Source organism: Agelaius phoeniceus, chromosome 5 (genome assembly GCF_051311805.1).
Source record: "Agelaius phoeniceus isolate bAgePho1 chromosome 5, bAgePho1.hap1, whole genome shotgun sequence".
NCBI lineage: Eukaryota > Metazoa > Chordata > Aves > Passeriformes > Icteridae > Agelaius > Agelaius phoeniceus.
Window position 1 is genome coordinate 8,012,713 of NC_135269.1, and position 26,303 is coordinate 8,039,015.

The 26,303-nt window shown below is 40.3% G+C and overlaps 1 protein-coding gene across 3 annotated transcripts in view; it reads right to left on the reverse strand.

Moving 5' to 3' along the window:
- The window catches only part of LRP6 (LDL receptor related protein 6), a 119,474-nt gene that overhangs the window by 16,261 nt on the left and 76,910 nt on the right, over positions 1–26,303 (reverse strand). For all 3 annotated transcript variants that reach the window (XM_077178256.1, XM_077178255.1, XM_054631398.2), the window contains 9 exons: positions 19,495–19,711; positions 17,729–18,018; positions 16,393–16,619; positions 14,011–14,195; positions 11,528–11,854; positions 7,528–7,730; positions 5,869–6,080; positions 5,499–5,689; positions 1,142–1,351 (listed from right to left, as the gene is read on the reverse strand). In XM_077178256.1, coding sequence (XP_077034371.1) covers positions 1,142–1,351; positions 5,499–5,689; positions 5,869–6,080; positions 7,528–7,730; positions 11,528–11,854; positions 14,011–14,195; positions 16,393–16,619; positions 17,729–18,018; positions 19,495–19,711 — 2,062 coding nt within the window. The remainder of the gene's footprint in view (positions 1–1,141; positions 1,352–5,498; positions 5,690–5,868; positions 6,081–7,527; positions 7,731–11,527; positions 11,855–14,010; positions 14,196–16,392; positions 16,620–17,728; positions 18,019–19,494; positions 19,712–26,303) is intronic.

A 26,303-nucleotide genomic window follows, 5' to 3' on the forward strand; every position in this document is an offset into this window, starting at 1 on the left:
GAGGATTAATGAAAAATCTCTGGTAATGTTGTATTTTGTACTGTGTATTTCTCTCTACACACATCTAAAATCATACATGGGTAACTCTCCATGATCTGAAACTACTCTAAGAATTTATACTAAAATGTACTCAAAGCATTTTGCTTCTTGTGCAAGGTAGCAGTAGTTCTCTGCAGCAAATGGCACATTAGTAATACAAAAAGATGTCTTGGATTCCCTACTTCATTTTCTCTACCAAAGACCATTAAAAAAATAAACTTTTCTAATTTACGAATTCTGAACCTTCCACACAATCTCTGAAACTCAAATTAACATGCTCTAGATAAATATGTCTCTTCATTTTAATGTTTAATAAGGACAACATACTTCTCTTGGAACTCCTGACAGATTTACTGAGATTAATAGCACACAAAACTAGTAGTAGTCTGCACTGATGTTTTAATTAAACATCCCCAGACATTTTTCTACATATTTCTCCAAGGCATGCACCAGAGCCTACTAACCAGGCCTATTTCCTCCAGGATGACAGCAACTCCACTGCTTTAACCATTCACCTCCCACCACTTCAAGCATGTGTGTGTGGAGAGACCTGGTAAGCAGAAACTTTTAAAAAGTGCAGCCACAATCAGCACAAATTGCTATTTAATACACACTTCCTTTGTGCAATGCAACATTGCTCCTCTGTCAATTCACTTTCAGTATGAAATACCACCACCAAAAGTTGTTCACTTTGCCTTCAAGGCAGGCAGTCCACTGAAACATTGACAGCTAGTGACAGGCCCTGAGAGCTGTGCTTGCCTAAACAGTGAACACCCAATAGCAATGCACTAGCACGATCCAGAAAGTCCTCTATTAGGGATAACAGGATGTTTCCACTGTGTCTAGAGACACTCAAATGCCAGGTGCCTGCATGGGACTACCAATCAAGTTGTCATCAGCAACAAAACACGATGCTGGGGTTGTGATAGATTTCCAGTCTGTTGCCAAGTGCCTGAAGGAAACAACCTAACAGCAGCGATACCAACTCCTCACCCCCTCCATCTGCACTGATGTGGATCAGCAACAAGGCACGACAGGCTCGTGTCTCTTGGCTCGAGTCTCACAGGCCCTGTTTGCACCTGCAAGCAGGGATTGCACTCACTGTATTCCTGCAGGTTGAGCTCCTTCACAGCATGGATGTCACTGAGTTGTGCAATGCGAGCCTGGACCTTTGTACGTCCTTCTCGACCGGTCATATCAATCTTCTCAATCATCTGCTGCTGCCTGTCAATCCAGTAGAGCCAGTTCTCAAAGACAGTCAGTCCCACAGGCTGCAGGATATTGGAGTCTTCCAAAACGATCCGGTTAGCACCTGCAGAAGGGAGACAGGGCTTTGGTTCAGCTAGGCAAAACTATCAGAAACATCTCCTTCACCACTCACACCATTATTTTTCACTCCTTTTATGCTATTGGGTAAGCCTACTACAAAACCCCAGGCAATTCTGGGTCCTCTGATGCAAGACTGATGCATTTTGCAGACAGATGATCAAATTTTTTTTTCTGCTTTCACCAAGAAGAGAGTTTTTGTGCACAAAAAATATCTAGCGTATTTAAGAAGCACCTGGAATGGAGGGGCTCATCTCTCATGAGCCTTTCCAGTCTCTTATCAATATGATGGAAATCAGGAGCTCTTTTCATTCTTCTTTCTCTTTTTGAGAGATTAATTGCTTTGTCTTGCCGTACAACGGGGAATAAGAAGATGGATTATTGGCTTCAGCTAACCCATACAAGATAAATTCCAAATGAAAGGAGGGTAATTAGGACTTCTCACATGAATGATGAGATTAACACTTTTGACTTCCTCATGTTCTTTCCTTTCAGCTACGTTACCTTCACTAAGCTATTAGTGCTAAATTGGGAATGCTCCTTTCTTTCTAGCAAAGACTTACTTTCCTAAGTTCCTTTAGCAATCACCAGGAGCAGACAAGAGGCCTTACACCTCTGAAGAGTGGGTGTTGATTTCTCTGCCAGCTTTTCTGGCATTAAATACAGTCAAGAGCAACTGTCACATTTCATGGTTTACTCTCCACATGAACAGAACACAGCCAACAGTTGTTTTAAAAGTATCACTAAGGTCTGTCTGAAGACAGTGAAGACTTTGTAACTCACACAGAAGAAAAATGTTAGTCAAAACCTGAGGGCTCAGGAGGGAGGCTTAATCCATGCTTCCTTTATTTAACATGATGACGTGGTCATTAACAGTCAAATATTCAGTGAGTGGATCAGATTCTGAGCACAAAATTACTTGCAAAGCACATGGAATCTGCTTCAGTTTTGAGAAGCTGAAACAGGATCACACAAGTCAAGCTAAAGCTTGAAAATTTACCTCTAAATCCTGGTATTTCTGATATGTAAGCTCACTGCTGTGCTTTTTTTTCACTTCTACTACAGCAAACAATAGCTTTACATTGTTCATCCATAGAATGATTTACTGTATTTTTTTATATTTTTGTTCTCTACAAATATACTGGAATTACTGAATACCAGGGGGAAAAAATCTACCTTAGCCACACAAGATAACCTTAGAGGACAAAAGACACATGTACTTCATGATTTTATACTTCAAATAAATTCTGTCCCTCTCTGCTTTGATTAGTAGCACGAAGGGTTTTTTTGCTTAAGTAACCTTATGTCAATTATGGTGACTTAGAAACAAATTGAGCTATGAAAAATATATTTCTCTCCTTTTCACAAAATGCACAGAGAGCTCAGAAGTTAAGTAACATTCCAAACATTTACCAAGCATTAAAACCTGAAGGAAAACATGGGAATTCAAATCAGCTAGGCTGGGCTCTCACCACCACTTTGGAGCAACACCAGCAATGATCTGATTAAGAAAAGACGTTGATGAATTCTGGAGGAGGTTATACCCAGACTGACGTAGAAATTAATAGACTGAGTGATGTAAGTCAACCTAAATAACTGCAACCATCTATTATAAACTCCAATAACATGACTAATTCTGTCAGGAAAAGGTAAGAAACAGAAACCTGCATCTTGAGAAATAAAGTTAAGCTGAGAATAGGGCAAAATGCAAGGAAGACAGGAAGGAACACAAAAGGTAAAACCTTGACCTACCCAAATGGAGTCTGTACATGCCCTGCTCTGCCATGCCCATGTCAATCAGCATGGCATTTTGCACTATGTTCCTAAAGCTCTGAAGCTTAATATTTTCATTCCCTTAATGTCTTAATCTTTCTTTTTAATATTTGTGACCAAGTGTAACTGACTATTTCTGACTAAACTGAGACATTAAATCCCTTCTTCCATAAACCAACAATGAAACCCGAAGCTGACTCATCAGGGTGCTAGTCTCCTTTATTGGGAATGTCAGATGAAAGGGAGACATGATTAAGAGGAGCTTTGTCTCCTGGCATCACCATCCCCTTTCCAGCAATACCATTTACAAAAAGACTTAAAACCAACCAAATAAATACAAAAATCAGGACACACCCGTAGCTCATTCTATTTCCAAATAAAAATTACTTAATTCCAGAATCATTAGACATTTCCAAATCACACTAATTATTCTGGAATAGAAGAACTAATTTCCAAATAGTTTCCATGGTAGGGAGCTAATTCCAGTCATCTTTTCACAAACAACCCCTTAATCATGTGAAGAATCTGGTTAACTTCAATAGGATCTCCCATTTGGGCAGAATAACCAAGTCCTAACTGCATGCCTGAAGGACAGGGAGGAAAAGAAGGACTACATCACATAAAAGGCATCCTAGCTGTCCTTGTCTTTATGGGCACTGGAATCTACAGAATTGACAGAGCAAGAGACTAAATGTTTTAAGAAGCTAACATGCAGAAAAATTACTCTGCTGGTCAAAAGAGCTTATTAATCAGCATTCCTAAACACAGGAATGCATCTCAGCAGTTAGCAATTTATCCTGGTGATTATAGCAATCTATCTGTGGTGCAAATGCCAAAAAGCAAGGGAGGTTTTGGAACATTTTTTCTTTGAAATATGGTTTGTAAAGTAAATATTTTACTACAGAACATTGGTGATCCAACAGCCACATCTTTAAGGGAAAAAAAAAAAGAAGCAGAATCATTAAACCTAGACTGAATTAGAATTTAGACCCATCTCCTTGTCTGATGTCCTAATTTCAGGCAGAGAACAGACAAAGACAGAAATAAAGCACAGGTAATATTCTCCTGCCTGTTACTCTATTCATGCAAACCCTGGATCTGGGACAGCTTGGAACGTACTGAGCAACACCACAGCACTTTTTTGTTGCTGTTGTTGTTTAATAATTCACTAACTCAGGTTGTGTCTGCATTTTAAAACAGTAAACAATCATGATATCACAGTTCAGTAGTGACCCTGAATCTTCCAGTGACACACCACTGAACAAAAATTACTGTCTTTCTGAGCTTTAATTCCAACCATCTAGGAAAAGCAAAATGTTTTCCAAACCAAAAGCTTATTCTAGGAACTTAACAAAAGGCTGAAAGTCCAAGTGGTGTCAACAGGGTTACATGCTGCCACTTTGAATGAAGGTGCCATGTCATAAGTGGAAGACATTACTACAAAATTTACTGCAAGCTGTCATAACTCCTTTTATGTTTTCAACTCTCACTTCCAGCAACAACATCCAGCCCAATCTGTATCACAAATTGGTACTGATGTTACATGAGGCAGCTGAGCTGATCCAGCACTTTGCTGGATTAGGCAAGTAAATGAAAGACATTTGTCTTTCTTACCCAATCTGGACCATATAATTTTCCCCTCTTCTCTTGCTCCACTTCTGGTTGCTTGCTGGACTCTTTCCTGAACCAGTGCAGCTTTCCAAGCCAACAGAACACCATTCTCTATTTGTCTTTTTCTGTATAATGTTGTTAGGTTATTGTTAAATGGGCTGAATGAGCTCATAGAGGAGGTCAGACTAACAGCATAACCAATCTTGGGGAGCAAGCAAAGAGAATTCCACAGCTGGAAGAGGGAGGTTTTTGTCTTTTGAGGACAGAGAGATGTTACATCTTCTCTATCCTTCTCACATCTTTTCACCCCATATGACAGGTACAAAAGTAAACTGGACACCTGCTGCTTCAACTCTGCAGGACATATTTTTCCACTAACAGGGAATTTTCCTCTGATTGACAGATTACTGCACCAAAAGCAATGCCTTTGAAAAGCAAAGCCCTTTTTCTCCTCTTTCCAAAACTGCTGCTATTTATTTGTCAACTGATTTTGGGAAACTACACAAAGGTTTTGCAGTGAGAAACCAAAGTAAGTAGCATGTGTAGCAATTAATAATGCAAATCACAGAGTCATGAAACTGTAAAGACACGCTGCATGAATCATGCACATTCCCTGGCTGGGAATTCAGGGAGTGATTAGAATCATAGTACAGACTGTTTATAGTAGGAAGGAAAAGATGACACCTTTCTCTGCATTCCCCCACACCCACACCACACACATGAGTCACTGAATTAAGGTGCTACTCTACCTGAAAGGTCACTGCTTTCAATCCTGCGCAGATCTGAGTCAGCCCAGAACAACTTGCCCAGCTGGCTGTCAACAGCTAAGGCGATGGGCTTGCTCAAACCACTGAAAAAAAGGACTTCTCGCTCAGTTCCATCCAGTGCTGCTCTCTCAATTTTAGGAGATCTCTCCTGGAGGTTGGTGAAATACATGTATCTGGAACAGCAATGATTGGAGGAAAAAAAAGGTTCATTTGATCTTTCCACATTTTTGCTACAAATCCAAGACATCTTAACAAATGTCAAAGTTGTTTTTCATTCTGCCAGACAGAAAACAAGCTGCAGCAAGAAAACAACTTGATTCTCAAAACCCTGGGCCTGAGTTTTCCCACATACCCTTTCTCTGGATTGACCACAATGGCTCTGGGCCTATCCTGATCCCCCTTGAGCACCACTCCCATGGGTCTCCCATCCAGGCGAGTGACGTTGATGACATTGGTGGCCTCGCAGGTCCAGTAGATGTAGCGGCTGTAGATGTCAATGCTCAGGTCATAGGGCTGCATATCCAGGTTCTGATTGGGAACTGGACTTGTCACAACAGTGAGGCTCTGCAAAGGAAAGAGAAACAACACACATCTTAATCTAATGTGAATAGCTTTATTTGCTATGGATGCACCATTTCTACTGCTCAGAAAAAGGAGACAGCCAAAATATTAGCATAAAGTAAGAAGAGACCCAGGTTCTGTTGCCACACCAACACCTTTGATAAGATAGAGACATTTAGTCCTGATAGTTTGCTGTAATGGCAATCACACAAGCTGACTGCAGCTTGTAAAACTTTGCAAGTTTGACCAGTAAGTCCAAATTGTCTCTGTGTTCAAGGTCCAGAGTCAGCTCCTGTATTTCCTCTACTTTTTTGACAATTCAAGAGTTCAGTTTGGATAGACCCAAACCCAGCACATTTAACAATCTACAATAGAAATGGACCACCACTAATTCCCAAAGCTGCAGTTGAGCAGAGAAAAACAAAGGCAAAGTGAGGCCAGAGAGCACTTGAATGCTGGCCTCATTCTTCTCCACCATTGCTGCCATCTCAGTTGGAGGACATGAGGGTGGTTAATAAATGGAAGGCAGCTCTGCCAAAGGACATCAGCTAGCGTACAACACTGACTTCAGAGCACTTCCAGCTAACACCTTACTTTTTCAAGGTCTTGCCTTCTAGTGGTCTAGACTTCTGGAGTTGGCATGCCTTTTTCTTCTTTTTTAATTATTATTACTTTTAGAAAGAACCTCATCAACATATTTCATGGACTTTTCTAAAATTCTGAAGAGGATTAATAAATCAGTAAACATGGCCTACATAAACATTTTGGAAGCCATGGTTATGAAGTGAGCAGCACATCTACCCTCTCATCCCCAAATTAAACTTCACCAGAAAATTTGCCTAACTTTATTTGGCTTGTCACCTCTATGGAATGGTGTGCCTGCAAGTCTTCCATTTGTTTATTCTGCTGAAGCTGGCAAAAACATGGTGGCTTTGACTAGTTTTGGGTATTATTTAGATATTCCAAAATTAAAAGCATTGCTAAATTAAGAGTCAAGGCTGAAGGGCATACAGCAGGATCCAACTACTACCACACCCACCACCAGAAACCACACTCTTAAAATCCAACTGAATATGGCACCTCTCCTGAGTTGTGTTGCTCATCTTAGTCTCTCGCTTGCCCCACATTCAAAAAATCAGGAAGATCTATTTTAAAATGCAAAATTGAATAAGCAGTCACTGGTCACACTTAACCTCACTAAACTTCACCATTCTACGTTTGGTAGCTACATACCTTCCTTTCTCTTCCTCCCTCTTTTCCTCTTATTCTCCCCTTTTTTCCCCAATTCCTCCCCAACTCATTTTGCTGTGGTCATTCAATAAAGGCACATTGGTTTTTGATTAATACTGCTAAAAACACCACGGTGTTTTTTTGCACTCTGAGATCAATCCACGAAGCATCACGAAACCCATTTGCAAGGAGGGCCCGTGACAGCACCCCCTGAGGATACCTGGCTGCCATCTTCCTGTGCCTTGCGGATGATGTTCTGCCGAGAGTCGATCCAGTAGAGCTGCTTGTCCAGGGGGTCGTAGTCGATGGCGCGCACGTTGCGGAGGCTGTGGATGGGCAGGATGATATCCGGGCTCTGCTGCTCGTCGATCACCATGCGGTTAATGGCGTTCTTCTGGCTGAACAGCAGAAAGGTGGTAGGAGCTGCATGGGTTGAAAAAAGAAAAGGGGTTGAAAGGGTTACACGTGGCAATAACATTTTTATGTTTAAGAATGACAGCCACAATCCATAACCAGACATTCATTTCATTCCCCTTTTCCCTCTTCCTTTGCCAAAACTAAACAAAAAATCAAAACGTAACAAGCCTAATCTCTGTTGAGTACGAATAGCCTTTCAAATTAACTCTTTTTACAATAAATGTCTGTATGTGAATGTGATAGGCAAAGATCAGATTTTTTAAGTGGCAGGACTTGTGAATGTGAAGACTTCTGTCAAAGGCATCTCAAAAAGGAATGGTCAATTATGCCTCTCAAAGAACTGTCCATTTTCTTTCTAAAGGGGTCTCAGGGAAATGCAGCTCCACTGTATTGAAGTGGAACCCTTTGCTAGGTGCACTTCTACGTGCAGAGGAAGGTAAGAAAAAGCCAGCACTAGTTCCTTATTTAGATGTTTCAGGGAAAAAGAGATTGAGAGTGGTTCAGTCCTATTCCTACAAATCCTTTTTCTGCCTGTACTGGAATGAAACAGCTAATTCATAGGAAAATTTCTGAACTGTGTGTGAGGCTGTGTTTTGGAGAAAAATGCATTTGTTCTTCTCAAAGCTATGTATCTTTACTATTTCTAGGTGGTTGAGAAAAATGAGAAAAAGAGATCCCATGCAATGAGAATGAGATCCCCCTGCAAAGAGAAAAAGAAATCCCATATTCTGTCCTGCAAAAATTTCCTGGACAAATGTTTGTTCTTTGTAATTAGAAACACCATCAAAGAGCAGAAGGTAAGATTTCAACACCCCATACAGCTGTAGTTTACCAGCTGTAAGTTACAATAAATACACAAAACATTTAATACATCATTGAGAAAAATTATCTGTGTATTACATAGCTGGGTCAGAAATCAGAGAAGGTAGTGAAAGCATTTTCCTTTTTCAGAGGGTTCTTTTCAATAATGCTCTACCTGAAGCCACTGCTGTGCAAGATGGTACAAGAGCAAATTGCCAGAAATGCAGCTTGAAGCCTCCCTGAAGTTTGTACAATCAATTCTCTACAGCCCAAGCCTGTAGAGAGATTAGCAGTGGGACACTGCATTCATTTACCAGCCTGTAAAACAGGTAATGCAGCACCTGGGAAAGGGGAGGAAGCAAAAGTCTCCTAGAGAACATCATCACCTTGCTTTGTTATTTTAGCATAGGCTTTGAACAGCTATTCTGACTGCTGGAAAAAAAAAAGGCAGGGAGGAGTTTCCTTGGAAACCAACACTCTCTCCTAACATCCTATAACAATCAAGCCTAATTGCAAGGTATTTTTGCTTTCTGGAAAATCTCTATTTTCCCTCCAAGCACTTCTCCAATAATTTAAGCTGCCTTCTACTTAACTCTAAACTGTGTAAGAAAGCACAAAAAGAAATAAAGCGAAGACAAGTTTATATGAATGTGTACAGCAAAATAATGGATTCAGAAACATCAGAATTCTTACCAAGAAATTATGATAGAAATGGAAAGGGAAAAAACTTAAGGTAAAACAATGCAGGTAAACATATAAGCACCTAAAATTATTTCTACTCTTCCCCAAAGATACCCTCTCACTTTCTAAGACTGCCTGGCTTACAACTTTGAATTGATGGCTCATTATAAAAAGCAACAGTAGAATTTCTCCCCTTGAGACTCCACATCTCTGAAACAGTACCAATTTCAGAAATCCCTTTCCAGTTTTCATCATTCTCCCTCCCAATAGTCACATATTTTAACTGTATTTTTGGCAGCAGGCAAATGGAGTGCATTGAGTATGTCTCCTGTGTAACCCTGCCTTCCAACTTCATGACACGTGGTAGGTCTGAAGAGATCTCACCAGAGTATAATTAAAAGAACCTATGCATGCATGAGCAGGGGATTCTGGAAGGGAGGATCTCTAGACAGAGCCTGGACTAATAATGTTCAGGAGGTACATAAGCAAGTAATACAGGCAAAAGAAAGTTAAAACAATTCATGCCCCAATTATGGTGTCCAAAAAAAGGAATTAAAATATACACAGAGAGGCCTAAATCTCCAATTAGCTACAAATGAGAAGCTGGAAATTTCCCAGGTTTGAATATAGCAGAGGAAAACTCCTAATACCACACAAAGAGCCCTGAACTGTACCATGGGGAAATGGTTCTATTTGTTCACAATATATTTCCTATATTTTGCTCCTTGCTCTGTTTCCAGGAGCATTTTTGCAAGAAAAACATGACCTTTGATCTTTCTGCTACTTTTTCTCCACTCAAAGTCAAATTCCTCCACCTAGAAGATCACAGTCACTATCAGAGAGATGCCAGCTCTTCCTCTAACTTGCACAAACACGTGAAAGTATCAGGGTGCAAGAATCCAGCTATCATGCAAGGGGCCATTTTAGTAAAAAGGAGAGGAGAAGTACAGAACACATGGGGAGTTGAAAAGCACAGTGTTTTGAAAAGCATGGTTTTCAAAAAATGCCATGAGGTGGCATTTGTGCAACAATCTGCCCAGCTTTTGGCTTTAAGACAACAGTTGGATGTCTCTACTCATGCATAATGTGGATGAGATACAATCTGTCTCTCTGTACCAGGAATCTCTTCACCCACTGACTAATGTGAATGACACCAGTGGAAATCAGCCATCCAGAGTCGCTGCCAAAATTATGAGAGCTTCACTGCAGCCAGTTATTGAGAGATGGATAAATTATTTGGTTAGAAACTAATTACACACAGCCTAAGGGGCGTTGTGGTTTGTATTCTGCACAACAATAAAGAAAAATGGGGCTTGGCTGCACTGAAATCAGGAACCAGACTGCTGGGGAAGCCACGGAGCCCAACCCATCCTCACTGAGGAAAAACACTTGTAGAGGTCTGAGAGTGGTCCACCTCAGCACCTCAACAGCCAGCAAACACAGCTACTGCAGAATGAAATCCTGACCCCATAAAAGCTGCACAAAGTCCAGAATCCAGACTAAAGTATCACATACCCTTTATGCCAGGCAAGACTAGGAATATTTAAGCAGATACATAAACAAGCAAGCAAGCACTTGAAGAGGGTCTGACAGAGACACAGAACCAAAACATTTTTAGCTTTTGTGTTTATACAGATGTAGCCAAGCCACCAGAAAAGTTCACTAACAGCCATTCTTCTTCTTTGATTAAGATATTGGTATGTTGCAAGATTATTTTCTTGTTTTTTTTTTTTTTTTGTTTTCAACCTCCTATGTTGTCTTAAAACTCAGTAAGATATTACTACTGCAAAACTGTAAAACTCTTCTTTCCTCCAAGTACAATGCTGGCATGGGTCACTAAACACATGTGCTCCTGCATTTCCTGTTCATTACCTATGGCTTACTGTCAGAACCCAGGGAATTCCTCTGGCTGCCCTGGAGGACTCAAGCCCCTGGCCAGGGGGCTCAGAGACCTTGGCACAGGGCCCAAGACCCCTGTGCCTTTGATTTAGCCCTTGGAAAAACCAATTACCAACCTTATATGAAGAATTACAAGCCACAAAAGTTTAAGTAGAATGATAGTGAATTTATCATGGGGTGAAAAATAGATTTTTGGGGTTTTTAGAATGGGGGTGCAGGGGGCAGGCAGAGTGCCTCTGACTGTCTTGCTGAGCGGACCTCAGCAGGCCAGGAGAAAGAATTTTATGGATAAGATACAATAAACAACCTTGAGACTGAGAAATGAAGAGTTCTGACTCCTTCTTTGACTGCCAGGCTGGGAAAAGAGACTTTCTAATGTATCTTGGGGTCACTCTGACCAGCTAGAGACCCCTATGGCTTACCACTGCAGGTCCTGTTGTCAGAGTTCAAGGAATAGTGAGCTGGGCAGCCACAGACAAAGCCTCCCACGGGGACAGCCAGGCACAGATGAGAGCAGTGCCCATTGCTGGAGGCACACTCATTCCAGCCCGCCTGGCGGGAGGAGTGGAACACCAGGATGTCCATCACGTAATCCAGGTGGCCCTGGATGATGGTTCGGTTCTGCCCGCTGGTCTTGTTGGCCCGCTCGATGCTGCGCCGGCTCCAGTCTGTCCAGTAAATGTAATCCTGGTACTGGGTCAGGCCAAAGGGGTGAGGCAAATCATCAGCTATGATCTCACGGTCCAGGCCTGTGTCCAAAAAGAAGGCACAGAAAAGTGGGGTTACATGGGCACAAGCAGAGTACTGTTGAACGTGTCCCCTGCCCAGAAAGGTTACCACACAATTACTTTAAAGTTATATTTTATCGTTGCAAGAGTAAATTACAAAGTAATGTACAGTAGTCAAAAGGAATCTCAGCCTATCACAGAAATGTGCTAATCTTGCTTTCCATTCACAGAAAAAAAATGTAGTTTACTGAAGAAAATTTTGAAAATTATCAGGGTTCTCAGAAAGATTCTGTCCTTTCCCTCCTGTGGTATTTTTTGGGGTTTCCTGTGGCAGGAAGGAATGAATTTGACTCTATGTTTTTAGAAGGATATCATATATCGTATATCATATCGTATATCATATCGTATATCATATCGTATATCATATCGTATATCATATCGTATCTCATACTAAACTACACTAAACTATACTATGCTATACTAAACTATACTCAAGAATAGAGAAAGGATACAGACAGAAGGCTTAACAAGATAATAATGAAAAACTCGTGACTCCCTCCAGAGTCCTGACACAGCTGGACTGTGATTGGTCATTAAGTCAAAACAATTCACATGTTGGATTAAAAAATCTCCAACCACATTCCAAAGCAGCAAAACACAGGAGAAGCAAATGAGATAATATTGTTTTCTTTTTTTCTATGAGGTTTCTCAGCTTCCCAGGAGAAGAATCCTGGGCAAGGGGATTTTTCAAAAAATATAATGGTAACACCCTCCTTCCCAAAACTGACAGAATGCCTCTCAATCTAATTCAGGATCCTAACACTGTATTTCCAGCTGAGCATCTCTTGCAGCACACTTTTCCCACTGCTTACAAAAAGAAAATTGTTATGAAGTTAATGAAATACTCCATTACCTTATGAGAAAAATTAAATGTACAAGGCTAATATAAAGTGTCTATGGAATGTCACAACATTCCAGAACAGCCAGAAAGTCAGGACAGGGAACAGCTAATTGTGTATACCATGGAAATGTTAAGAGACCTTAAGAAGCAGGACATGGCAGGGGGATATTATTTCAACTGTTTTATTAACTACTTCATTACCATGGTACCTCCTGCTGTGTGGTCACACAAAATGAACAGGAGATTATGAAGCACAAAGTCATTCCCTCTTTGCATACAGGAGTCAAGGATGCACAGCCCCACACTCCGCTGTCACCAGCCACAGGCACAGGGAAAAAGAGGCTCTAATGCTGTTTCCAATCCTACATTTCAGAGGGAAACATGGAGCAGGCCTCTACAGAACACCAAAATATATGAGAAGCTGAAGAAAAACTTTTCTATCACACAATTCCCATATTGCATTTTGCTGTTTTGATCTCTTTCTAGCTTTGTTCCACTACTGCAAGCATACTGCTTAAAGCAGACTAATTCTTTAGCATTAAATACTGGCTAATTATTAATGCTTAAATATTGACTATTGTTAATGCTAATCTGAATAATTTAGCACACAACAAGGCAGTTCACTCCTGTGGGTGCTGAGAAGTTAAAACAAGGTACTGTGTAAATCTGAGAGGGCCTAGGTTCCCCACACAGTACTCTGGAGCAGTGAAAGAACAAAATATTCCACCTCCATTTAGCTGCAATTACCAGTTTATAAAATCATCACAGACCCCAGCACAAGAGAACTCTCCTGCTGATAAGCACTAGCCAGGCAAAGGTCCTTAACATGCAGAATACAGGGGGAGAAAATGCCTGAGGATACTTACAAAGATATAAAACCAAATTGTATTAAACTGCATGTTGAATAAGATGTTAGCTTCTTGTTGACTTTCTTTCTACCTTTGTTATGTATTTTCTAGTGCTTCAGAGAGTAGCAAAACAAGACCCTCCAAAGCACTGCAAGATGATATCTTTGTCCTACATATAACTGGAAATATGTACACCTTGTGTAATTTTAACTTTCTGAGCAACCCAATCACAAGAAAATTGAGGCCTTGCTAACCAGTGTCACATGAACATGAATTACAGAAGCAAACATTAAAGGCGTGCGAGGTTGGAAAATTTTATTTCTGTCTTATGATGTGTAACTTTGCATTATTTAAGCCACAATTTGCCACGAGGGAGCTGCAAAAAGCAGCATTGCCCTGAGGATGCTGCCCAGGGCTCTGGGGCTCACCTAACATGTTGGAGGACTCGATCAGGTTGGTGTCCAGGTCAGTCCAGTACAGGCGCCTCTTGGCGTAGTCGATGGTCAGGCCGTTGGCACGCCCCACGTTTGGCACCAGCGTGGTCCTCTCACTGCCATCCATGGCAGCCCTGTCAATCTTGGGCTTGCCACCCCACTCAGTCCAGTACATGAACCTGAAAGAAAAATAATTGCATTCAATCCAAGAGAACTCAAGAGGAAAACCAAAACCAAAATTCTTAGAAAGCACAAGAGAAAAAGAAGAGCTGTAAATTCAAGCATTTATTAAGACCCATTGTGGTAAATGAGGTTGGCTTTTTTTCCAAAGTAGAGGCAAGAAAGTGAGTCAAGTCTCCTCAAAATGCTTTCAAGATTCCAATATTTTTTCCCACTTGGACCTGGATTTTCACCTGCAAGTTCTGTGTGACAGCACTTTGCTAGTAACTAATCCAGGCATGTCATTTAAGAGGCAGAGGCTGGCAGTCAGGCACCTTCATTTATACCTGGCTATTTAGCAGGGTGTTTTTGCAGAGCACTTATCTTCTATTTCTAGTCAGTTGTCTCTCAAATGAAGGAACACAAAAAGGTAGATTTGCAGGGTACTTTTGTTAATAGGTGCCACTATTCATGTCCACACAACTAAGTTAACCAGCCATGTACACAAGTGACTTACATCTCAGCCAGGACACACAAATCTGTATGGCATTTCCACTGGAGCAAAAATACAATTATTACATACTCACATGCCAGCTTATGCCTCATTTGGAAGAAGGATAGACTTGCACATGTTTACATTTTCTTTAGGCGCTGCACAGTAGAGTAGGATGTATATGTGTTTATTATATATTTGATGGCTAGTTAGTAACTTCTTCCAAAATATGAAGCTGATACCATTCAAAAATATAAGTGAGAGGCAGCTATCCAATATTTATGCCTTTGGGTTTTAATAACTCTAGTGACAAACCCCTGGGAAGTCTTTCAGTTCCAACCAACTGCACAATAGGAAAGGTTGCTTCAGAAACTGATGATCAACAGGGAGAAATTCACTAGACACCAGGAATACTTGCACATTTTTCTTTAAAATTTTGCAAGTATTTTGTGCATAAATTTTGCAAGTTAGTCACAGCATGGAGCCAAGTGTTGGAATTGCCCCCATGGCAGCAATGCCTTGAAAACTTCTATTTAAAGTACAACTATACTGTATGTATATTTATATAAGTATATATACATATATAAGTATACAGCTAGACTATTGCTGTAAGGAAAAAGAGGCATTCTGACCCAAGTAATTTTTTTTCTTATCTGTAGTGAAGACACAAAGCACTGAATGATGAAAATCCTTGGGAAAAACCTACTTCCAGTATAAAACCAGAATCATCCATCACAGCCTTTTGTTACAAATTAGTAAATGGATCTAAGAATCTGATGTTGAATTCTTATCCAGGCAACCCCTGGCACATCTGAGCTGAATCCAATCTGGGATCCCACTGGAGGTGACCATTGCCACCACTTTGTTGAAATAAAACAGAAGGAATATGTTTCAAGTTCTCTGTATTGCTGTAGCTCTCACAGCGTGACTGGGAACTGTGATCATGTCATAACCCTTGTAAATGAAGTTCCTTCATTTGAAAAATAATGCAATATTGGTATAACCTCAAAAAGTTTTTGCAGTAATTAGTTACTGTCAAGGGAGTGTTTCAGGGTAGAAGAGCTATTTCAGAAACTGAATAGTTAGCTTGATTTGCCCCATTCCTTCCTCCCTCTCCCTGTTTATTGCCCTACTTTTGCTATTCCACTTCAATCCAACTGAGAAGTTTCTTCTCAGAAAATCTTTCATTTGGGGCATAGGTGAATATAATTGTTTCTGCTCCTTCTCTGTCTCTCTTCCTTTGTCTGTACAAACTAAAAGGTTTCTTATCTGAAGAAATAAGTACCTTCCTCATGCTCAGACTATAAACTTTGCTCTCCCACCCTCAAATTAAATCATTTAATACGTTTATTGGACCCTAACTTGTGATAAAAAGAATCGAATCCTAATTTCTAAAATGATAAATATATTCCTTTCAATGCTATAGTCCTTTTCTGATTAATGAATTCCATAAACCTAAAACTACTTTGATTCTGTGGTTAATTAAAAATCTAAATATAAATCCCTTTCTAATGAGCTGCTCTGATTTGATTTTTTTTTTTTTTTTTAGTATTTTTAACGATTATTCAGGACACTAAGAGTGTATTTCTCTAAATTACCAGGTTGCATTCCCCAGCTCAGTTCTCTCAGGGTTTACAGGCAGCGCTTAACTACCATGCCCTAGAGGAAGCATGACAATGATGTTTTTCTCTGTTCACAAGCACAGAATTAAATCAGTGAGTTACCCCTCGGCAGGGTCGAGTGCCAGCGCCCGGGGACTGTCAAGATCCTTCCAGACGAGCACCTGGCGGTGCTGCCCGTCCAGCTTGGACACCTCGATCCTGTTGGTGCCAGTGTCAGCCCAGTACAAGTTCTTCCCCAGCCAGTCCACAGCCATGCCCTCGGGGTAATCCAGGCCAAACTCCACCACGTGTTCCAGCGCACTGCCATTCATGAACGCTCTGCTGATGGTCTGCAGGGATGCAAAGATACACAGGCAAATTAGAAAACTTACCAGTCTGTCACTGGGCTGCTCGTTTTCTTTGTTGGATTTTAAACACTTGCAGATTTTAGACATCTCATAGGAAAGAGGATCTTACAATATGCTACTTATTTGCAAAGCAAACAATGCTGCTATTCAGAAGTAATGATTTACTGCGCTCTGTGAATGTATTCTGTGTCAATTACAATAGCATTTCACTGGGGAAATAAATGGGATAACTAGTCTGTTTGAATTAAGCATCTACATGACAAAGTGACCTTAATAACTCAGTGCCAACTTCGAGGGGGAAATATTTTGGCTCTCCCAGGGCTATACAAAAGCATCAATGTTATAGCACGGAACACTATTTAAAGCAGCCTAATGAAAAAAGTGCAGGACAGAACAGCAAATAGAAGAAAACAACCAAATGACTGATGAGCTCAGTAGCTTCAGTACTGATGGCTAAATTTAATTTCACTAAACACAATCTCTTCCTGGACTTTTATTCAAAAGACTTTTAAAGTCTGCCATCAGGATCAGCCTGTGATAGCAGATACAGCCACAATTCCATTTTAATAATATATTAGAGTTTAGGCATTCCCTGATAAGCCTGAAAATGTTAGAATAGTACAGAATTCTTTTGGCAAACATGGGCTACCTTTCCATGTCCTCAATATTTTTATCTGCACACACTCCTCATACTCACAACCAATCAGAAGTTAACAAATCACTGATTTTGGTTTACTTCCTAGTTTGAACGCAACCTGCTAATTATGCCAGTTTGTGACAGCACACTGCAGGGCAGTTTACAGATGAGTATTCATGTGTGTCACTTATGCAGCTCAAAAGAATATCATGCTTAGGGGGTTCAGCCAAATCACCTCTTGCAGACTCATTTAAACTTTGTGTTTTTAACTATTATGACTCTCTAATTGCAAAAGTCCATAAGTTATTGTTGGCACATGTCTCAAGTCAGTTACAGAAAATGTAATTAAAAATGAAACTATTTTACATATCCCTTGAATTTTGTAAACCCCAATAATCAACCTACTCTTAAAGACCTCAAGGAGTATAACAGCCAACATGGACTGAATCTCTACCTTCAGTGAAATGTCAGTCCAGTAAATGCGATTGTCTGTCACATCAAAATCCAGAGCAGAAGCTTCCTTCACTCCGGTGAGCGGGATAGCAACGTTGTTATTGTTGGTTTCTAGGGAGATGCGCCTGATGTCTGCTCTCCTGGAGAAGAGCAGGAAAGCTTCTGGCACGATGCAGGTCCTCATGTCACTGATGAGCTCCAGGCCGATGGGGCAGGCGCAGCGGAGGCCTTGGGGTCGGTACAGGCACAGGTGGCTGCAGCCGCCGTTGTCTTCTGCACAGGGGTTTGTACCTAAGCAGGCAGCAAGAGGAAAAGCAACCATGGCAAACTGCCTGCAGGTGAAAGGTGAAGCTAGTCCTCACATGCATCAGCCACACTATGAGTCCTCCAAGCAAACATGCAGTTTTTCTCCTTGTATTCTCTGATCAAATTATTTTTCATTCATTTCCTGTAATCCTTTAGACAGACCTTACTCTCCTTTCCTCACACCAAGAAACAAACCCAGCGCTAGGGAAAGGGATCTGGGCTTCAACAGCTGCTGATGATCCCAATTCACAGCACAAGCACTGAATGCATGGTAGGTGTATGTTCTGCTGCCTTTTACAGTACACTGGTCCAGCTACATAGCCCCTTGCATTCCTGCAGATAAAAAACTTGCAGAGCTATTTTCACATCCATTCAATGGTCTCTCCAGGATGCAAGGGAAGCAGCTCTTTGCAATACTCACTTATGTACATGCTGGAAATTGAACTAAGAGAGGCTTGGCACTAAGGAGTTCAATTGGCCAAACAGTTGCAAAGAGGGCTGCATTCAAAACATGGTACCTTGGGGCATCAGCCACACAAAGATACACATCAACTATATTTTACTCCTTTCCTGCAGTACAATCCAGATAGCAAGAAGGTGCAAGCCTTATCCACATAGCAGGATACTCAGGTACTGTGATGAGTTCTGTGATGCTGCAATTATACTGCTACTAGTGCTTGGATAGCCTAGGGTAGGCAATTTAAAGCTAGATGCTGCTTTTTTACAACACAAACACTACAGGGCAGGAAGTACTTCTAGGTATTTTTAAAGATAATTTTCTAATATTAATGTAAAAGCTACTGAATGGACTGAAACTGGCTCATTCTTAGCTTTTGCATACTGGGAGCACATGTTCAGCCTGATATTCTTCCAAGCTATAGAGCTGAAGCTCCTCTCAGAAGACCTAGCCTATTGTATTTCCTGGGAAATGTCCTAACAAAGGCAGGAATGATGAATCTGACTCCATGTTCTCAGAAGGCTAATTTATTATTTTATGATACTATATTATATTAAAAAATACTATACTATACTAAAGAATGCAGAAAGGATTCTAAATTACTAAATACTAAAAAGCTAATAATGAAAACTCGTGACTCTTTCCAGAGTCTCAACACAGCTTGGCCCTGACTGGCCAATGAGTCAAACAACTCACACCAGAAACCAATGAAACAATCACCTGTGGGTAAACAATCTCCAAACACATTCCAAAGGAGAAAAACACAGGAGAAGCAAATGAGATAAGAATTGATTTCTTTTTCTCTGAAGCTTCTCAGCTTCCCAGGAGAAAAATCCTGGGCGAAGGGATTTTTCAGAGAATGTCAATGCTACACTAACTCACTTTATCGAGCTGCAGCCTGCATTGCCATAGGACTGAATTCTGCCCATTTCTAAAACTCTGCAGGACAGCACTGCTGACATTTTCTCTCCCATTGTCCCTTGGCTGGTTAGCAGCCCACTCACCGATGACCTGGTGGACGTTGGTGGCTTTCAGGCCCATCAGATCGGGCAGCTGATCGATGATGATCTCTCTCTCTGCCGTGCACTTGTGCACGCGCTCAATGCTGCGCCTCTGCCAGTCTGTCCAGTAAATGTAGTCTCCCAACAGAGTGAATCCAAATATATGAGGCAGCTTGTCCTCCACCAGGACTCTCCTACCAGTTCCATCAGCATTCATGACCTGTGAATACAGACAAACTTTTTAGATATATAGAATTAACCTGCCACTATTTGGCAGATTAACAAACAAGCTACTTCATGCTCAGACTTCAAATTAAAAAATAATCTCCTATGCATTATGATGCCATTAATGTTACACAGCACCCTAATAAAAAAGAAGAGACTCTTTATTAACAGGTACTTACTCTAAAAGCCTTATTTAGAGGTTAGTCTTGTAACCAGATCTTAATGTGGAATTCTGACACAACACTCGTTACCTTTGCTTTAGGAACTATTATTATGTAATAATAGTTACTCCTGTTATGACTCTCTCATTTCTGACATGAGTTTTGGTTCAGTTTTAAAGAGGAGTCACTGTGTTTTACACAAATGAAGACAAATTTATAATGGCGAAGGCATTCTGGCTCAGCATCTTCTAGTCCACAGTCCCTCCCAAGTGAACTTTGCCCATATTACAGGGAGCATTAAGAGGAGACCCCACAAAAATACTGGGAGGCAAACAGTGAAGAAGATCTAGAGAGTATATTTATATTCCCCAGTATATTTATATTCCCCAGTCTGAATATGGAACCAGTTTTACATTCTTCAAAATTAAGTACAGTAATTTTTTTTTTACTACAAGGAACAGCTGTAGTCTGTAAATAATTGCATGCCTTTGATCAAGACACTTGAATTTACTGTGTCATTTTTCTCTACTGCTGAAAAGGAGTAATACCTAACTTCCTCAGTGAGGAACTGAAAGGATTAATTAAACATATGTATGCATGTTCAAGTGAGTGAGTGCCTTATGAATGCCAAGTATTATTATAAAATGTACCATACTGACAGGAGTAAAGAGTCCTGTGTTTTAAGACAAGCTTAAAAATGGTTCAGTGCTGCAATTTTTCAGAAAAAATCTATCTGAAATATTTCTACTTGTTTCAAGGCCATAGCTTAGGTTTACAGTATGTATACCACCCTTCCAAAATCAGGAAAAAACTCCAACCAACCTTAATATAAAAACTTTCAGAAACAATGTGATTCATAAAATCCAAGGTAGCATACTAATTCCTGAAACATTAAAGCATCCTTCCCACCACCCAAGCATGTTCTAAGTGAATGACTGGAAAAGGGGTGGTTTATTAAACCACTGTTTTCAAATCTCTCTCACTTATGGAACTGAGATAACCACAAACAAATCTATATGGCTTCCCATCCTTCCCATGGCTCAAACCCAAAGATTTATGCAATGACAACCTTCAGGATCAACTGGTTTAGTACCTCAGACTAGACTGATGATAGCTGGTGGCCAAAATATCTTCCCAGATCACAAGAAATGTAAAGGCTAGTTTGGAGCAACTCCTACACAGACACATATGAGAAGAGAGGAAAGCAATAGAGAAATGGAACTGAAACATACACCTTTCCCAGGACACAGTATAATAAAATATTTATAAACTGCCTTTAAAAAGTGGAAGAAATGCTATTACCTTCACAATAATTCAATTCCTCCTTAAAACTGTACCTTGTCAAACTTCCCAACATTTTGGCACTTACTCTCAGTATCTTAAAATAGGAACTGAATCTTTATGTGCACATCTCCCTAAAGGGACACTGCATATTTGCTGGATTGCAGGAATAAGCTCCATATTTACTTTTGATGAAAGGTTATAATTACTTGATGGAATTAGCTTACCAAAACCCTTCAGTCCAGCAAAATATACAGCATGCTCCTACAAATGCATTAATGCATATGTATCTCAAAAATAGATGACTTGTCTGTGGTGACTTGTTCCCCCTCCCCCTTAAACTACAGAGATAAACCATTTGTTTGCAACTAATTAATACATGGCAATTAGTGCTTGCTGAGCAGACCAAGAAGATACACAGAATGGAAGGATGTTGAAAAGTGAACCAACTAAAACCACACAGTAAAAAGCAATAAAACATCACCACACAAAGTAGCATTTTTTAAAATTATATTTTTTGCCTTGTATTTAAAAAGAAAGAAAATTCTCTATTTAAGGGAGTGCTTAACTACTGGCAAAGGAAATTAGTTGGAAGGTGTGTGGTGGGAGATGAACTTTCTCTGGCAAACTTTAAGAGATGTTCAAATAAGCTTCCCCCTATACTGAAAAGAGTCAGGAAAAGAGAAGGGACTTAAAGATTAAGTATCTGCTTTTAGGTTTGATACATAAAGGCTATTTTGAAAGACAGCTTTACATCTCCTAGACAAAACATGCAGTTTTCTGAAAGTATTTACATATACCTGCCACTCTGCTCCCACTGCAATTTTACCTGATATACACATATACATATATATATACACACACATACATGGTAGCAGCCAACTACCACCATATATATGTATATTTCCATGGCACTAAATTGTCTGCACTGACTTTGGCTGCCTGTTAGGTGATTTCAATAGAATTACATCCATTGGCTACAGAATCAAAGAGTCTGGTGTAAGGCAGAAGGGAAGTGGCAAGGGATATAGGGGTGATACGTTCAAGAAGAATAAAGCAAAAAGGAACAATCACTTCACAACCAGTTTCAAGGGATTTCAGCATCATCTTTTCACATACTCAAACTCAGACAACAACCAAGTCCCAGGCTATAATCCTTGCTGGATTCTTTCCCCTTCCCCAGCTCCACATGGATCAGGCTCCTCACAGTGAAGCCCCACAGAATCCCCCACAGAATAAACCCACTTTCAGCTGCTATGAGGCAGTGTCTCCAGAGGTTTTATGCTGCTTTTAACCACAATGTGGTGTGAGTTTCACATTCTGAGGCCATTCTGAATACTGCAAATCACACTGAGAATATAGGCTGTAACAGGAAACAGATGTGGTGTAACCACAAACACCACCTTTACTGAAAGAGCGAGTAGTTCCATGAAAAAAAACCCTAAAATTGCAAAAATTAAATGGCCTCAGACAAAATACCAGATATCCTGCTTGAAGAATAAGGGCTTTGTTTATCCTAAAACAATAATGAATGCAAACCTATAGCCTCATGAACACACAGCTTATTCAAAGTAAGTGAATTACTGCTGAGAATGTAGTCACATTTTAAAATGCTGTACTTAGTGACCAGCAGGAACAATAAAATAACAACTTTGAAGCACTGCTTCTAATTTAAAGTTACAGACTGGAATGCACAGTGACATATTCTAAGGATCTTTCTTGTTAGAAAGATACCTTGCATTCAATTCACTTCTAAGTAGCAGTAATCACTGGGATAAATAGGCTAATGCAGTGAATTTACCTTTTTGATAATCTGGGATTTGAATATATGGTAGTTTAAACTTGTCACTTGACTGCTTTAGGTCTAGAGTTTCATCATGAAATCTATCTCATTTATGAAGACCATGTTCAGCTCTGTGTGGAGGTTGAGCTGGGACCCTGGCAGAACCACAGACTAGCAGTTGCAGTGCACCAAGGGCAGGGGCAGCAGACACTGAGCAGATGTGCACAGGTTTATGTGCACAGCACTGAGGAGATGCCCACCACAGAAAGGGTCTGCCCCCACCAGGGATGCTGAGATCAATTCCAAACTAAGAGCCCAGTCCTACAAGGTGTCAAGACTGAGATGAAGGTGACAGAGGGCAGAGTGCATTATCTTTCATCTTAACTCATAAGCACAGTTGAATGTTCAGTACAGAACCACAGAATCATAGACCAGCCCAGGTTGGAAGAACCCCTGAAAGATCATTTGGTCCATTTTTCTGTGGGAAAGAAGCCTAGATAAGATTATCCAGCATCCTTGTCCAGTTACATCTTGAAAACTTCTAGTAAGGGGAGGGACTCCACTAGATGCCCCAGTAAAGTATTTCTTTCTTACATTAAAATGAAACCTCCCTCAAGGCACCTTGTACCAGTTGTCCCTGTCCTCTGCAATGTGGCACCATCCATGTACTGGGAGAGCCTCCCTCCTCCTCCAAAAATACTGGAAAATTGTGAGCCTTCTCTTCCCCATGGAGAAAAGACCAAACCCCTTCTGTCTTTCTTCACAAGGTGGGTTCTCATCATTCCTTTAGGTGCTTTCCACTCTCCCTGCATCTCTGTTGAATTTGGGGACCAGAGCTGGGTATGGCCTGACATCCCTGAGAGGGATGATCCATGTCCCCATGGATGCAGCCCAGGATCCTGTTTGCCTTCATTGCACAGCATCACTGGCATCATTTGCCCTCAGTAAACCTGCACTGGCTTGTCCCAACCCCCTGCTTCCTTTGCCTTGCAGGTTTCTAGGAGAACTCTTTCCATGGACTGGAATAGGACTAATGGGCCTGGAGCTTCCCAGGTCCTCTTTTGGATGTACTTGTAAATGATCAGGGAGCAGGTTAAATAGCATGCATGCTAAGCTCTTTCTCTGGCTGACAGGAGCAGAGCAGGGCAACAAGCTATGAAAATTTATAAACAACAACTGGTAACACTATGTTAAAAAATATATATTACTTGTGAGCATGGAATAGGCCTCTGTGATGGACTGTAAGTCCCCAGCTACACTACAAGATGTCTCCAAAACTTTATTTCTTTCACAGACACACATCAGTAAAACAAAAATCCAAGCCCCCTAAAACAAACAATCCTTCCAGTAAAATCCATAAGCTCCTCTAATTTCAGATACTTGAACCTAAGCCCTGATTTTTAAAATCAATTTTTTTAATTTGTTTTTGGACAAATGACAGATACCTTATCCATTACTGATTCTTGAACTTCAGCATCTTTACCAGCACCACCTTACTCATCCTCAGAGAGGCCAGAAGACCTCATTTAATATGCAGGACCTCAATTGCTCTGCTCAAGTACTACTGCCATCACCGCTCCAGCTCTACAAAATTTTTATCAGGCATCACAGCTGGAAAGGGTCTTCCCCCACTGAGACACAGGAAGCATGCAATTGTAGCATTCACTTTTCTTCTGGAAGGAAAAGGAATTAGAAAGCCTTCTGACCCCATGGTAATGCTTGGCATGTCATATGTGCCACAAGTGCAGAGCACACTGGCTTGTTGTTTCCTTGGAACATGTTGAAATAGACTCTGGATATATAGGTGTGGTTTACCTTACAGATGCACAAAACCCCAGACATTTGGCACAGGCTTCTATGGTGGAACTGTCACCAAAAAAAAAAAAAAAAAAAAAAAAGCTAAACCTTTTCTGAGCAGATTTTAAATTCTTAACTCATTCCAATGACAGCTTGGGTTTCTCCCAATACTCCCAATAGTTTTAAAGCAGCAGAAAAATAATCAGAAAGCATTACCACCTTCACAATTTCAACGTGGGTCATGCTAATGCACCACAGGAATAGATACAACTTAGAACAATGAGGTAAAAAGGAAAATTTCTCATGAATTTGATCATTAACACTGATCTACCCAAGAGGTATTACTGTAGAACACCCTGAAATACTGAGTTCAGTACAAATGCCCCAGATATTCCAACATACCATGGTAAGCAAGGCTTGCATTATACCTGAAATAATTTAGGAATGCTCACACTCAAGGCTTAGTTACTTCAGCCCTGATTATCCAGAGGTAAATGCCTACACATGCTGTTTGATGCAACAAGTAACAACTCAGTTCATGGCAATGCTCATCAGGGATATGACTGTTCATTGTCTACCTAAATGCACATGAATCTTACTTTACAAGGAAAGTGAAAACCAACACTACATTAATTAGATTTATTTGGTTAAAGAAAAGAAAAGAAACTTGGGCAGCATCTCTCTTAAAAATAACTCTAAAAGATAGCTGGAATGCCTTATAATCATTATATTTGCATTTTTTCGGACTGGGTTTAAGAACAATGTATTTTCAACTTCTCTAAGCAACATAAAACAGACTGGAATTATTTCACTGTTATGGCTGCAGCAATATCATATAATTAACATATGTATTTACTGCAAAACAGCTGCTGTAAGAGAGAAACAAAGAGATATCTTGTCTAAATTTCCAATTTTATTAGTCAAAAAAGTCTTGATCAACTATACTCTCTTTAAGTGAACAACTGAAGCTTTCAACTCAGTTTGAAGAAATCATGCTGTCAGTGTCATTTACTTACTATTAACAGCATTTCTCCTCAATTCTAAAACATTAAGGAATGAAACGGGAAGTCCTCTCTTCATTGTGGTGAAATCCTGAGCAATCAGCAGAAGGGATCCCTGGAACCCTTTGGATTTGCTCCAGAAACCAAATGCCTCCAGCCAAGTCCAAGATTTCTTACTGTTAATTATTTTATAACAGCCGTTAACAATTCCTAATTTAACAGTTCCTCAGCACCCTCAGTTTCCTTTAGAGCTCTAACAATTTTTCCAAAGAATTCAAAATATATTTTTTCTGACCATGGATAATATTCCTAATAGGACTGCTGTGAAGATAAATATGTACAAACAGTAGAGAGATGACTTCATAAACACCCTTTCTATCAGGCTACACACACTCTGTAAGCTCATTTCTTTCACAACAGGATAACTTTCTTAGCTCACTGACCAATGCCAACAGCAGAAATGTTTTCTCTGTGATGGAATTTAATTTTAGAAACAAGTGGTTCGGTTTTTAATGAAATGGTTAAAGTCAGGTAAAGTTACAAGTAGGCAAGGAAAAGATTTTA